The 13,438-nt window shown below is 32.7% G+C and overlaps 1 protein-coding gene and 1 long non-coding RNA gene across 2 annotated transcripts; both read right to left on the bottom strand.

Annotated features, from left to right (window-relative positions):
- Window positions 1-2,044: 2,044 nt before the first annotated feature.
- Window positions 2,045-6,453, bottom strand: LOC109546922 (proteasome subunit alpha type-2). Its single transcript, XM_048670144.1, has 5 exons — window positions 6,322-6,453; window positions 6,185-6,261; window positions 5,877-6,134; window positions 4,047-4,200; window positions 2,045-2,290 (listed from the first exon to the last, which is right to left on the bottom strand). Exons 1-5 carry the CDS (start codon window positions 6,360-6,362, stop codon window positions 2,116-2,118), a joined length of 705 nt encoding a protein of 234 aa, XP_048526101.1. The 5' UTR covers window positions 6,363-6,453; the 3' UTR covers window positions 2,045-2,115.
- Window positions 6,454-9,440: 2,987 nt separating this feature from the next.
- Window positions 9,441-12,888, bottom strand: LOC125505750. The gene is made up of 3 exons (XR_007282365.1): window positions 12,716-12,888; window positions 12,466-12,570; window positions 9,441-9,669 (listed from the first exon to the last, which is right to left on the bottom strand). It is a non-coding gene; the product is annotated as an uncharacterized LOC125505750 (long non-coding RNA).
- Window positions 12,889-13,438: the final 550 nt, after the last annotated feature.

Below are 13,438 nucleotides of genomic sequence, written 5' to 3'. Positions count from 1 at the left end.
CCCCTAACTCGAAAGCTGGATCCGCCCCTAAAGAGCACATGCTATTTCAAAAACTTACTAAAATAAGAATGAAACCTTTCAACAAAGGAAAAGTTATACAAAAAGAGTAACTTAAATAAAGTAAACCTACTACAACCAGAAAAATAACAAGAAAGTTTGTAATAATTAGTCAAAAAGTAACCATTATTATCTGAACACAGGTACACTCTTTTAACCGTTGAAATTACAACTTTTGATACTAGATCTGGAGTTACGGAATTAAATGCATCGGTCACTATCATCAAAAGTTGGTCTTCAGTGTCAAAATGCTGAACGTAAACTTGAATTTATTGTAACCCCAAATGAAGAAGTCGAGTAGGGTCAAGTCGGGTGATCATACTTTCCAGGAAATGTCACCATAAGTTCCGATTGATCTTCTGGAAACTGTTGAGACCTCGAGCTTGTCTAGCATTGCACGGAAAAGCTCCGTCTTGTTGAAACTCACAATTTTGTTGTGTGGCTGTATTTGCAGAATATCTAAACTTTCTTTTAATTGATTTTCCAATACTTAAAGATAGAGTTCTGCGGTTAAAGTGTGGTAGTAACTAAAAGTTCCAATATTCAAATTTTTCCTCGTTTTTTAAATTGTTTTCCGGTGTAATAGAAAATTTTAGAGAAATTCTGATACTGATGTGTATTTAATAGTTATTGACCGTTGGCAGAACTGGCAAGTGCAATTTTGTGATAGTTTACTAATAGAAACGGGTTCTATAATTTATAAAGAACTGAATTTGTGACGGAAGAACCGAATTATTATTATGGTTTTAAAGAAACGAAACGTTGTAATAATTATAGTTTATGGGTTTTTATTATTATTTAATAAATTTTATTTATCTTCACTTTATCCATCCATCCGATTGAGATTCGAATCCACGAGTTCACGTTAACATATAAATCGCATGTTGTTAAAGCCTTAATTCACCAATGTGAAGAATCGGCTCCGGACCTCAATTTTTTTAAAATGCGGTCAGTGGGTAACTAGACTAAGATATCGGCTCAAAAAAAGATAAAACCCATATGCGTCGTTATTGAGTTTTTTGTTATCTCCCACTTTTGGGATTGTGATGACTTGTCGCTTATTATCAACTCAGTTGCTCGTATGTTCGGAGTGTTTTTGTCTCTCCTTTAAAGGAGTTAAGACGAGTTATCCAACACAACAGATAGATTTAATATTCCATCAATGATTTTTCAACCCAAATTAATCTTATCATTTGGCCAATCGTGCCTGTCGAGTTCATCCCAGAAACATCCTCACTTGAATTAGTACTGCTCTGTATTATCCACCTTACTAGACTGCTGTCCTAATACGAGTAATGCATCTCTGATGTGAGTGTGTCGCCTTCTGTTCAGTAGAGAATTTGCTATAAAAGTGCTCAGAATTCTGCTGCATATATTTTCAACGAATGTGAATAGTTATAGAAAATTCGGATTATTTTCAAGATCCGTGTAAGCGAAAAATCCTAGAAAACTTAGTTGGGTGTCTGGTCAACGGATCTAACTTGATATTGACAAAAATATGTGTCATGAAAAGTCGGATAAGAAATACCTATTCATTTCCTCGCTAAATAAAATCGCTAGTGAGGTGATCCACCCGGTAAACGCATCGCTAGCATTGTCGATCAATGTCAACCAAATCATTAACATTATGTTTAATTCTTCAGTTTCTCTTAACTTGTATTATAAATTTATCTGACTTCCATAGAACAACAGTTTGGACTCTTCCTTTACGGCTATATAAGACAGTTTAACTTATTGGGTGTTTTTTGTAGGCTGATTTTAGGATTGTAACGTCTAGACCCGTTTTTATCTTCTTGACAATTTACCTTTATTATAGCAAGTGATACAGTAAGATTATTCTCATCAAATTCGTTAATCGTGTCTGTTCGAATCTGTATTTTTGAACGATTGCCTGAAAACTTCAAATGCAACTGTTACATGCAAAATTTACGTAGGTACACACATTAATTGTTTTAAATAAGAATGCAAGGAAAACTAAACTGCAACATTCCCGCTCTTATATAATCAATTTTATTATTAGAAAAGTGATTAGTTTTAAATCAAACATATTTAAAACATTTATGGGATGTTAGCCAAGTAGTCCTTAACGTGCGAAGGCTCCAATCTTCTGAAGCCCGAAGGGTCACAAATTCCTACTTCAATGTTATCAGCAGACATCTGGCCTTCAAAACTCTCCTTAAGTGTTAAAATGGCGGTATGGACCGCATCATCTAGTTCAAGGTCCTCACCATACCTGTTCAAAAAGCATAGAATAGTCAATAGATTTCGGAATAATTAACCACGTATTTTCCAGTGTTACAAATATAACATAAATAATACAAGAAGTTCGTTCAATTTCAAAGAAAACAAATTCAGAAAAAAGTTCAGATTTTACATAGTAGAATATATAAGATTCTTAACAATTATATGTTCGGCAGACGTCCAAAACTCCAATTGAAGAATGATGATGATTACTTTGAAACTGAAATAATTTCGTTTCGGTTTTTGCGCCCCAATAGGAAAATAAAATTGAAAGTAGCAGGTGTGGGACAATGATGAAAACGTCACAATTGAACTATTAAGACCCCAATAAAGCGCCAAACGTTACGGAGTTACAGCGCGTGTAAATTTTTAACGATGCGTACCTGCACGCTACTGAACTTGTTAAACAAAAAATGGTACGCCACTGTTCCTTTTTATTATTACAATTATTGTTCAGCTTGTTATGTTCCAAATAAAAAAATCCTCTTACTATGACAAGCGGTTAAGATTATAAAGCAAGATTTGTAGTAGATAGACTAAATTGGGCACATTTAAATGGAAACCACCGTTTGCATTGGAGCAGATAAAAAACTGATACCAGTGTGTTGCTAAAATTATTTATTTTACATTTACTGGCCCGTGCGATCTTGTCGTCTCTGGCGCATCACATCTCAGTTACACATTAAATGTTTTAAATGCTAGACTATTTTACTATCAATCAAAATACAGAATTATAACAAGTGTTCAAAAATTAAACCTTTGCTCTCCACACACCTATCGACTCTTCTTGAGATGAGAATGCAATGAGAAGAAAAGTGCGAAATATTTTTTATTTCGAACACAACAAGAAATTTTAAAAATAATTGTATTCATTAAAAAATAGAGTGGCGTCTTCTTTAACAAATTCGGTTCTGGCAAAAATTAACAAAACTATTTTATTGCAGAACATGAGTATTTCTTAGATATTGATTTCTGGAAAACTTCGTTAAAACATGTAAGTATCTCCATGCGCTTTAAATAAATTTATAATTTTTCGTTTTTTAAATTCATTTTCAACACCCTGTAAATGCGTAGCAAAGTATTTTTGGATTATCCTTTATATAGCAAACAAGGGTTAATTTCGTACCTTTGAACTCGTGTTTAAAATAATACCCTTTTCTCATGAAACACCTTTTATACCACAAACATATTACATTGTATATGTCATTGAAGTCTCGTATATTTATGACGTCAGATTTATGAAATTTGAAATTACTAGACACCCAAACGTAACTTTTCATTGTGGAGTAAAATTTTTAACAAACGCTAAGCTTTTCAATTTGAAGATTAATTCTTTTAGTCAAGCGTCATCGCCGATATTCAACCAGCTGCACATTTCCCATTTTTTATAGTGTATTTAAACTAAATAAACGGAATTGATTTCGCTTGTTTGGAATCCGAAGAACATTCTGTAGTTCAAAAATTTCCATAAATACACAGAATGTTCCTTAATGATATGAAAATATTCAAGATTGATTCCATTGAAGAATTAATGCTAGTGTTATTAGTGGAAGTTTAGTTAATAAACATATGGCTCAAATATGCCAGTAGAATAGTTTGAGTTTTCGACATTATGCGGCGTTTAATTTTTAAAGAGAAACTAACGACTATTTTGCTAACCGACTGAGATGATTCAGTGATAATTAGTATTTGATGATTAATGATTTAATGGATATAATATGTTAAAATTTAATGCCATAATTACTTACCTCTTTTCCAAGAATGTTTTACCATTGACATAATTTTTGCCCATGGCAGTAGCTTTCCAAGCAAAATAGGCTCCAGATGGATCGCATTGGAATAGATACGGCCGATCATTATCCCATCCGCAAATTAAAAGTGACACACCAAAAGGTCTAACACCTGAAATTAAACACACTCTCAAAGTAAACATACATATTTATTTTGTTTTTCTATCACATTTATGTTTGGCACGCGTGTGAATTAATGAACTTCTATAGCTGACATTAAAGTTCACCGTTATGCTACCAGAAGATCACTTAAATTAGTGTAACTGTATAGTCATTGTCTGCAAACACACTGAAATAACTAATACCTAAATAGGTAGGTATTGTGCTTGTTACCCACTAAGAGAGAAAAAGTAGTAAGTGGTAAACATTTTAATTAAAAAAACAAATCAGATTTATACACGTGTACCATAAAAACAAAATATGTATGTCATTAGTACCAGGAATTTCCTTCAAGCAACTGTGGATCGAATTTTTGTTAGAATTAAAAGTGGCTCATTTTATTTGTGTTTTTATTGTCAAGAATTTTTAGTGATAAGAAACTTTAATCGCGTTCCATAGATATATAACACAACTTTGCATATGTTCTTGCTGTTGTCACAAAACTGTATCCATTAGTAGCCGTAAGTACTTAGTAGTTTATTTGCGAAAACCTAAATGAACGTTGATAATTTAAAATTAATATAAAGATCTCCATTTTTTCAAAACAATGAATATTTTAGAAATCATAAGCTTTAAGCAAGATAAACCTTTAGGTGTATACTGCCTAAAAAAACTGCACAAATTAAGAAACAATTAAAGAGATTAATATTCTGTTTTGTTTTTAATTTGAAATCCCTTGAAAATTGGTGTATTTTGTCTAGAATTGGCAATTCGCAAGTCGAAAGAAAGTTTGAGTTTAAGGAAATCAGTTAAATATTTATAGACCTGAGGTTTTTTAAAAAACCATTTGATTTTTAAAGAGTACCATTTTATGGATAAATGGTACCCTACCAAGGGTACATTTTCACATTATTTTTAAACGTGGTGAATGAATGAAACGCGAATGAAATAAATATGAACCTTCTTCCGATATCCGATCGCGAATGCAAGTCTCAACAAAATATACAAATTTTCAAGAAATTTAAAATTTGAAAACAATACAGAAAATTAATCGTTTTCATCGTCTTTTTCTGCAAGTTTTTAGGTGGCATATCAATTACTTCAGATTCCCCTTAATAGTTAAAATTTATATACTGTTATTGCATTTAGTTTCAGTAATACGTATGTAAAAATATCAACTCAGCTCAAGATATTTAATTTATATTTTAATTGAACATACATACATATACGAAAATATAATAATGGCAGATAATTGAATCGTAAGGAGGTAACATAAGTTGTAACAAGTAAGATATTTTGATCATGATCTTTAAACAGATTTCATATTATGAATTTTTGTAGACACAAAGTGACCACTGGGAGCAAACACAATGCAAATTTCGATATTGACAATTTATGCCTTTCTTTAGACAATAATTTACAGTGTGTCAAATTTTTTGCAAAAGCTTAATTGGATTACTGTAAAGGGCATTATTGGTGCTGATAAGTACAGGCAAAAGCCAGGCTGAGGTCAAGCAAAATTCCAAATGATATAGAAATATTGTTTCAATTTCGTATATGAATCTATGGAACTACCTTCCAGAATTTGAAGAAAAATGAATTTAATTTGATCAGGTAAACCTTATCCAAATAGCGATACTTTAAATGAATAAAAAAATACCAGATTATCCGTTAGTTTCCGTGGCTTACCTCCCGATTGTGTATACTCCTGCATAATAGCAGCAACTTTTTGCACCAGTTGAACCGTAGGAATTGGCTCACGATAAACTAAATAGTACTGCTGGGCAATTTTCCTAGCCTGTTTTACCAACAATCTATAATCGGGCCCCATTCCGGAATAGATCATACCGATGTGGCGGGTGATGGTCTCCACTTTATGTACACTGTGCTCCTCATAGAGAATAGATTTGTGCTTGTTCTCGGTAGCAATAACCACTCCATTTGAAGCTAAAAGTAACTGGTTATTTTCGAGCTACATACAAATTTCTCCTACAGACCTTTTATTCCTACAGAAGGAGCGCCGGCACTAACTGCTGCAAGAGCGTATTCGATTTGGACCAGCTTTCCCGAAGGACTATCCAAATAAACATAACAGTTAAGAAACAATTATGTTAGCTTCACAAGTATTTCTTACCTGAAAGTGGTTAGCGAAAAGCTATATCTTTCTGATGCCATGATTACTTGCAAATAAACAAAAGTGTAAAGGTGCCAATCATGAAAATTGACAATTCTTCTGAATGAATTTCACTAATGACAACTGTCACTTCAGTTGACTTCTTTCAAAATGATATGATGATACAATGTTGCCACCGTTCCACGTACAACCTGTATTATTATCAAAGAGTATATTTTCATAACTAAGGCGATAGTACACGTTGATTGTATGTATGTTTTGACCGGGATAGCAATAATCGCCGAAGATACTCACATAAATGTAGATAGATCAGTTTAATCCGCTTCGTGCCAACGCAGCTTTCACGCGCTCACATGTGCTGAGCAGCCACACATACACACACAGCACACCTGCCATTAAAAAATTATTTGTAAAACATTTGATGCATAAAAAATTAAATTTGCTGAACTGTAACTCTAAAAATATTCAGATTTCGAATTCTTGTTTCTGACGTATTATCATTATTTTAGCATGTAGAATCATCATTACGTAATTATTAAATTTACGGTAACCATGGAATTATATAGAAAGTGACAATAAGAGAGATGGATAAACGGTAAACTCAACAGAATTCCTTAAATTGGGAACGTACTTTTTTGAAATGTAAATTATTGTCTTCATAACCTCGAAATAATATGTTTACAGTTTTGAAATAAACAAACATTTGAGTTTTTAACTCTAAACAAGATATTCCTATTTTCCTGGGTTTCAGTCAAAGTGTGAAGTAAAAATTTTGAAACATCGTTTATTTCATTACGTTTCGACGAGACAACAGCGCCATCATCAGATTTAAATTTTTTTGAGAGCCAAACTCAAGCTTTCAAGAACGCAAAGACCTAAAAGGACGTTAATTTTTACCAATCATGAGTTTGTGTAAAATTTTAAATCTGATGATGGGGCTGTTGTCTCGCCGAAACGTAATGAAATAAACAATGTTTCAAAATTTTTACTTCACACTTTGACTGAAACCCAGGAAAGAGGAATATCATAACAAGTACAAGCAGTCAGAAAAATAAATCAGAATAACTATAAACAAGTTAGTGCCTGTGTAACCACCTTGTTATGTACTCTTCTCGAGCAGCTTCTCGTATTCGTTTAATTAACTCCTGCTCAATTTGTACCGGTGTTCAGTAAGCCATTGGTTTAATGTCCTGCTGTGTGTATCTTACATGCGTGTTGGGAATGTAGACCTTCCTCGGTATTTGTTTGGTACCTGGTAAGGTAACCTGAAAGTGTCAGTTGTTATGCAATGCTCTGAGTGCCCCTGGAATACTCTGCTGCAATTATGTCTAATAGTTGTTCCTCTGGGTGTGTCTGGGTCCTGATCACAAACATTTGCATATTAACCGCAGGTAAATGTAACAAAACTGTAATTATGTTAAAAAGTGAATACAAAACGTAAATAAATGATATAAAAACATATAAACCGAAAAAAAAGATCTTACTACCAATATACAAACAAAACTAAATAAAATAATAAATTTATGGCATAAAAAGAAATTCATAACAGATAATTTGGAACGAACACTATCTTGCAACAATGGCCGAGCACCATTTATATATGGCCTACCAAAACTTCATAAGGAAAACATTCCATTACGACCGATAGTTAGTAACATAAATGCTCCAACGTACCAATTATCTAAATATCTGTCAGCAGTTTTGAGTAATGTATTGGGAAAGTCACAATATTACATTAAAGACTCATGGAGTTTTTGTGATTTTATAAAACAACAAAAAATACCAAAAAATCATCGGATAATATCACTGGATGTTGTATCATTATATACCAATATTCCAATAGATTACTCAATAAGTTTTATAAAAAATAAATGAGCAGAGATAAAAGAACATTCAAAATTACCCGAAAAAGAATTGATTGAGGCGGTAGAATTGTGTTTAAAATCCACATATTTCCAGTACAAAAACAAGTTCTATTCACAGATATATGGAGTAGTAATTGGTTCTCCCATAGCAGCAACAATTGCAAATTTGGTAATGGAGAATTTGGAAGAACAAATAATATTTAAATTAAACTATAAGTGTCAATTTTTTAAGCGATATGTGGATGACTGCATAATGTGCCTCCCAAAAGACAAAATTCAATATACACTAGATAAGTTTAATGCCTGTCATGACACCCTAAAGTTTACTATCGAAGAAGATAAAGGAAATTCTATAAACTTTCTAGACCTAACAATTAATTATGATAACAACGCGGAAATCAAAACAAATTGGTACAAAAGGAGGTATGGTCTGGTAGGTACCTGAATTATCAATCGTATGCTCCAATAAAATATAAAAGAAGTGTAATAACGGCACTTGAAAAATCTTGAAAATATAAAAAATATATTATTAGTAAACAACTATCCAAAGTCATTTTTTAAACCAATCATAAAGCAAAGGATAAATAAAAAATACAATTCAACTAAATGGAAAAACATAAGTAAAAGAAGAGAAGGTGATATCAAGTATATATCATTACCATATATTCCGGAAATTAACACAAAAATAAAAAATATATTCAAACCACATAATATCAACATAGCAGAAAAAACTAAAAACACCTTAGCAAATGAATGTTTCACAAAATTTAAACCTAGCATTAACAAGTTAGACACACCTAATGTAATTTACAAAATAGACTGTTTAAATTGTGATAACACATACATAGGTCAAACTGGACAATATCTAAAGAAAAGAATATACGAACATAAGTATAGCCTAAGAAAAAATAACGAAAATGGTACAGCATTAGCACAGCATGCACAACAGAAGTTGCATAATTTTGATTTTGATAACACAAAAATACTGATTAACGAGAGTAATTATAATAAGAGAAGAGTCCATGAAATGATACAGATTAAAAAACATAACAATGCTATGAAATTCAGATCGGATACCGACAATCTTAGCTCAGTATATCATACATTAATTAAATGAAATAAACATAGAATATTAACTAACACCCGGTATATTAAAGAATTTTGCAAACCAAAAATAATATTCAAACTGATGATGGTGGAAAACACCGAAACGTATTTTAATTGATAAATAGACAATAAATAACTGCAGCCCAGGAATTGATTTTGATTTAGAATTGAAACACAGTCAGGAAAGTATGTACAATTTCTAATTATTGACAAAGGCTATCTACCTCCCAGACAGCACTAATAAATCCATTGGACGTCCATAAGGCAACGGATTTTGGGCAGCCGTATGTCCAATGGATGTCCTTAATTTGTCCAATTGACGTCCAGTTTCTTATACAAATGTCCTACCTCCCCCGGATGTCCAACGATAAGGCATCTAACGGACACGGCATATATTGTATTTAAATATTAATTTTGGGTTTCCAAAACTTGCCCTTGACATCTATCAGAAGCATTAAACTTTGTTATTTCCGTTATGAATTGCAATTTTGAATAATAAAACAAAAAATCTATTCGGTTTATATTAAAAATATATAAATTATAAACATTAGTATACAGGGTGATTCAAAATTGGTGTCATTCCTCTGGAGGTGTTGTCTGGCGCTGTTATAGGAGTACAGAAAAAATAGTTAAAGAAATTAATTGTTATTAAAAACTGAGAAATTTGCAAAAAACTATATCAGAAATACGGCAGCAATGTTTTTCAAGGTAATCTGGCTAATTAACATTGCGCAAATACCTGTTGCTTCGTAATTATTTAAAACTCCGGTAACCATGGAATTATACAGACTGACATTAAGATAGACAAGGATAAACGGCAAATTCAACAAGATTTGTTGACGAAATGTCAACCTGTTCTCATAACCTCGAATTCTGCGGGGTTTTGTGTTTACATAAATTGTCCATACAACACCAAACATTTGAATGGTTAACTCCAAACAAACTAGTGCGTGTGTAATCTCCTTATTATCCACTTTTATCAAGCAGCTTCTCGTATTCAGTTAATTAACTCGTGCTCCATTTGTATCTCCTTGTGCTGTGTGTATCGTACAAACGCCTTTCCTTGGTATTTGCTTGGTGGTTGGGAAAGTGTCAGTTATTGTGCTCTTAGTACCCCTGGAAGGCCCTGATTCGATTATGTCCAATACTTGTTCTTCTGTGCCTGGAACCCGAACATCAATTGTCGTCCACTATCTTGCGGGAACCACTCTCCTCGCCCTTTGTTGGCGTGAGTTCTTTCAGCTTCTGCTATGTTACTGTAGCATTTCCTCTGAACTAATCGCATATCACAAAATTCGTAAAAGGAAATTCAAAGTAAGTCACAGTTTGACAAATTATTGTTATTATTGACAAGGGCTATCCACCTGTAACTATCTGTTAATGACTAAAAACATCATTGCCGCTGTGCCTTTTCATCAAAAAATTGTAGAAGAGAATTTTTTTTATATCAAAATTTTTCGTAATTAGAAGCAAAGATCGTAATTTTTCTTTTTGATTGCTTAAGTATTCCAATAGGCTGCCAATCCAACGTGGGATTTTTTCAAAATAATGCTTAATAACAAAGTTGAAATTCGATCTTCAACTGTTATAATATCTTCTAGAAATTTTCGAAATTTTTTTTTGTTAATATTTTTCTGATACTCCCCAAGGGAGCCTCTATCACCCCTTAGAAGGTATGACGCCAATTTTGAATCACCCTGTATATAAGTTTATTAAAAACATATAAATATAAGAATATGCATATAGGGACATGGAATATATTAAAAACCTAAATAACTAAATGTAAACAAAAGACAAACTACTAAGCTAATAATAAAGTAATCAAAAAAGATCTAGACTAAAGCTAAACTAAACATTAAGAACTTAAACATAAGAATAACTCTAAATTTATTATAAATATTACCTATATACAGGGTGATTAAAAATTGGCGTCATTCCTTTTAAGGGGTGATAGAGGCTCCCTTGAGGAGTACCAGAAAAATTCTGAACATTTTTTGAAAATTTCTAGAAGATATTAACAGTTGAAGATCGAATTTCAACTTTGTTATTAAAAATTATTTTCAAAAAATCCCACGTTGGATTGGCAGCCTATTGGAATACTTAAGCATTCAAAAAAAAAATTACAATCTTTGCTTCAAATTACGAAAAATTTTGATATCAAAAAAGTTATCTTCTACAATTTTTTGATGAAAAGGTACAGCGGCAATGATGTTTTTTGTCATTAACAGATAGTTACAGGTGGATAGCCCTTGTCAATAATAATAATAATTTGTCAAACTGTGACTTACTTTAAATTTCCTTTCACGAATTTGCTGATATGCTATTAGTTCAGGGGAAATGCTACAGTAACATAGCAGAAGCTGAAAGAACTCACGCCAACAAAGGGCGAGGAGAGTGGTTCCGGCAAGATAGTGGACGACAATTGATGTTCGGGTTCCAGGCACAGAGGAACAAGTATTAGACATAATCGAATCAGGGCCTTGCAGGGGTACTCAGAGCACAATAACTGACACTTTCCCAAGCACCAAGTAAATACCGAGGAAAGGCGTTTGTACGATACACACAGCACAAGGAGATGCAAATGGAGCACGAGTTAATTAACTGAATACGATAAGCTGCTTGATAAGAGTGGATAATAAGGAGATTACACACGCACTAGCTTGTTTGGAGTTAACCATTCAAATGTTTGGTGTTGTATGGAGAATTTATGTAAACACAAAACCCCGCAGAATTCGAGGTTATGAGAACAGGTTGACATTTCGTCAACAAATCTCGTTGAATTTACCGTTTATCCTTGTCTATCTTATTGTCAGTCTGTATAATTCAATGGTTACCGGAGTTTTAAGTAATTACGAAGCAACCGGTATTTGCGCAATGTTAATTAGCCAGATTACGTTGAAAAACATTGCTGCCTATTTCTGATATAGTTTTTTGCAAATTTCTCAGTTTTTAATAACAATTAATGCATTTTACTATTTTTTCTGTACTCCTATAACAGCAACAGACAACACCTCCAGAGGAATGACGCCAATTTTGAATCACCCTGTATATTAACAGAAATATTGCAATTTGCATAATTGAGCAATATTAGAAGATTTAAATAAAGGCTTCAGAAAATGAATTGCAACTACAGCCCATAGTTACAAAATTACTGAATAAATAATCAACTTACCATTCAATAAGTCCCAAAACTAAAATTGGAGGAGAGCAGATTTTGTTTGGGATCCTTTAGGCATGTTTGTTGTAGAATATTTCCAAATGAAATGAATGAGTGGCGCTGAAAGCAAAAGCCATACCGAAAATATTATAATCATTGAGAAAACTCATACAGGGTAAAGTAGAAATATAAAATGGTGTATTAAAACCTACCGAATATAACTATATAAATTAATTAGATTAGTCGTCTTAATTAAGATCTTTACCTTTATTATCACACTGATGCTGGCAATAGAGTATAGACTTTGCTTGTTCTTTATCTCTGAAGGCACGTTTAAACCATAGATGAAGATACGTTTAACATAAAAAGATTAAAGTAAAGGTTTAAACAAAAGCATGCACACCACATGCACACTTAAACACATATTAAGGTTAGCTTTTCAACTGTCACTGGTCATCTGTCGATGCTCGGTGTCCAATGATGTCCAAATCATTTTTATGATTTGGATGATTACACTTTTTTTTTTAGTTTTGACTTACCAAAGAGACTGTAATGGTACAACTAATATATTTATATAAAAACACCAATTCTATTTTTTTTTCTTTTAATCAGATTTATTAATTTTTTTTAATTCGACTTCTTTAAGAGTAATGTTTAATTGTAAGCATTTTACTTTTAGAGCATGCTCTGCTTCTTCTCGCTCTCCTTTACGGTCTGCCGCTTTCATTTCTGACGTCATCAATTTAATTTTTAAGGCAGCCACTTGTTCATATTTTGCGGACAGCTGGGTGGTGTGAAGTGTCCTCACAGCACCAGGTCTTCTCCTCTTACACTAACTGACATTTTCTTCGGAGAGCTTGTCGCTTCGAAGTACCTTCGGCACCTGTGTCCTCAAATCCGCTGCAGAATGGTTGCCCCAGTCAATTTGTTTCACCTAAATCAAATTGATCAATAGTAGTATGTTTGATTTTTACTACATTGATTTTAG

This window comes from Dendroctonus ponderosae, unplaced genomic scaffold (assembly GCF_020466585.1).
Source record: "Dendroctonus ponderosae isolate FM_Combo_2020 unplaced genomic scaffold, Dpon_F_20191213v2 Dpon_F_20191213_1, whole genome shotgun sequence".
NCBI classification, from domain to species: Eukaryota; Metazoa; Arthropoda; class Insecta; order Coleoptera; family Curculionidae; genus Dendroctonus; species Dendroctonus ponderosae.
This window is presented reverse-complemented; position numbering and strand designations above follow the sequence as displayed.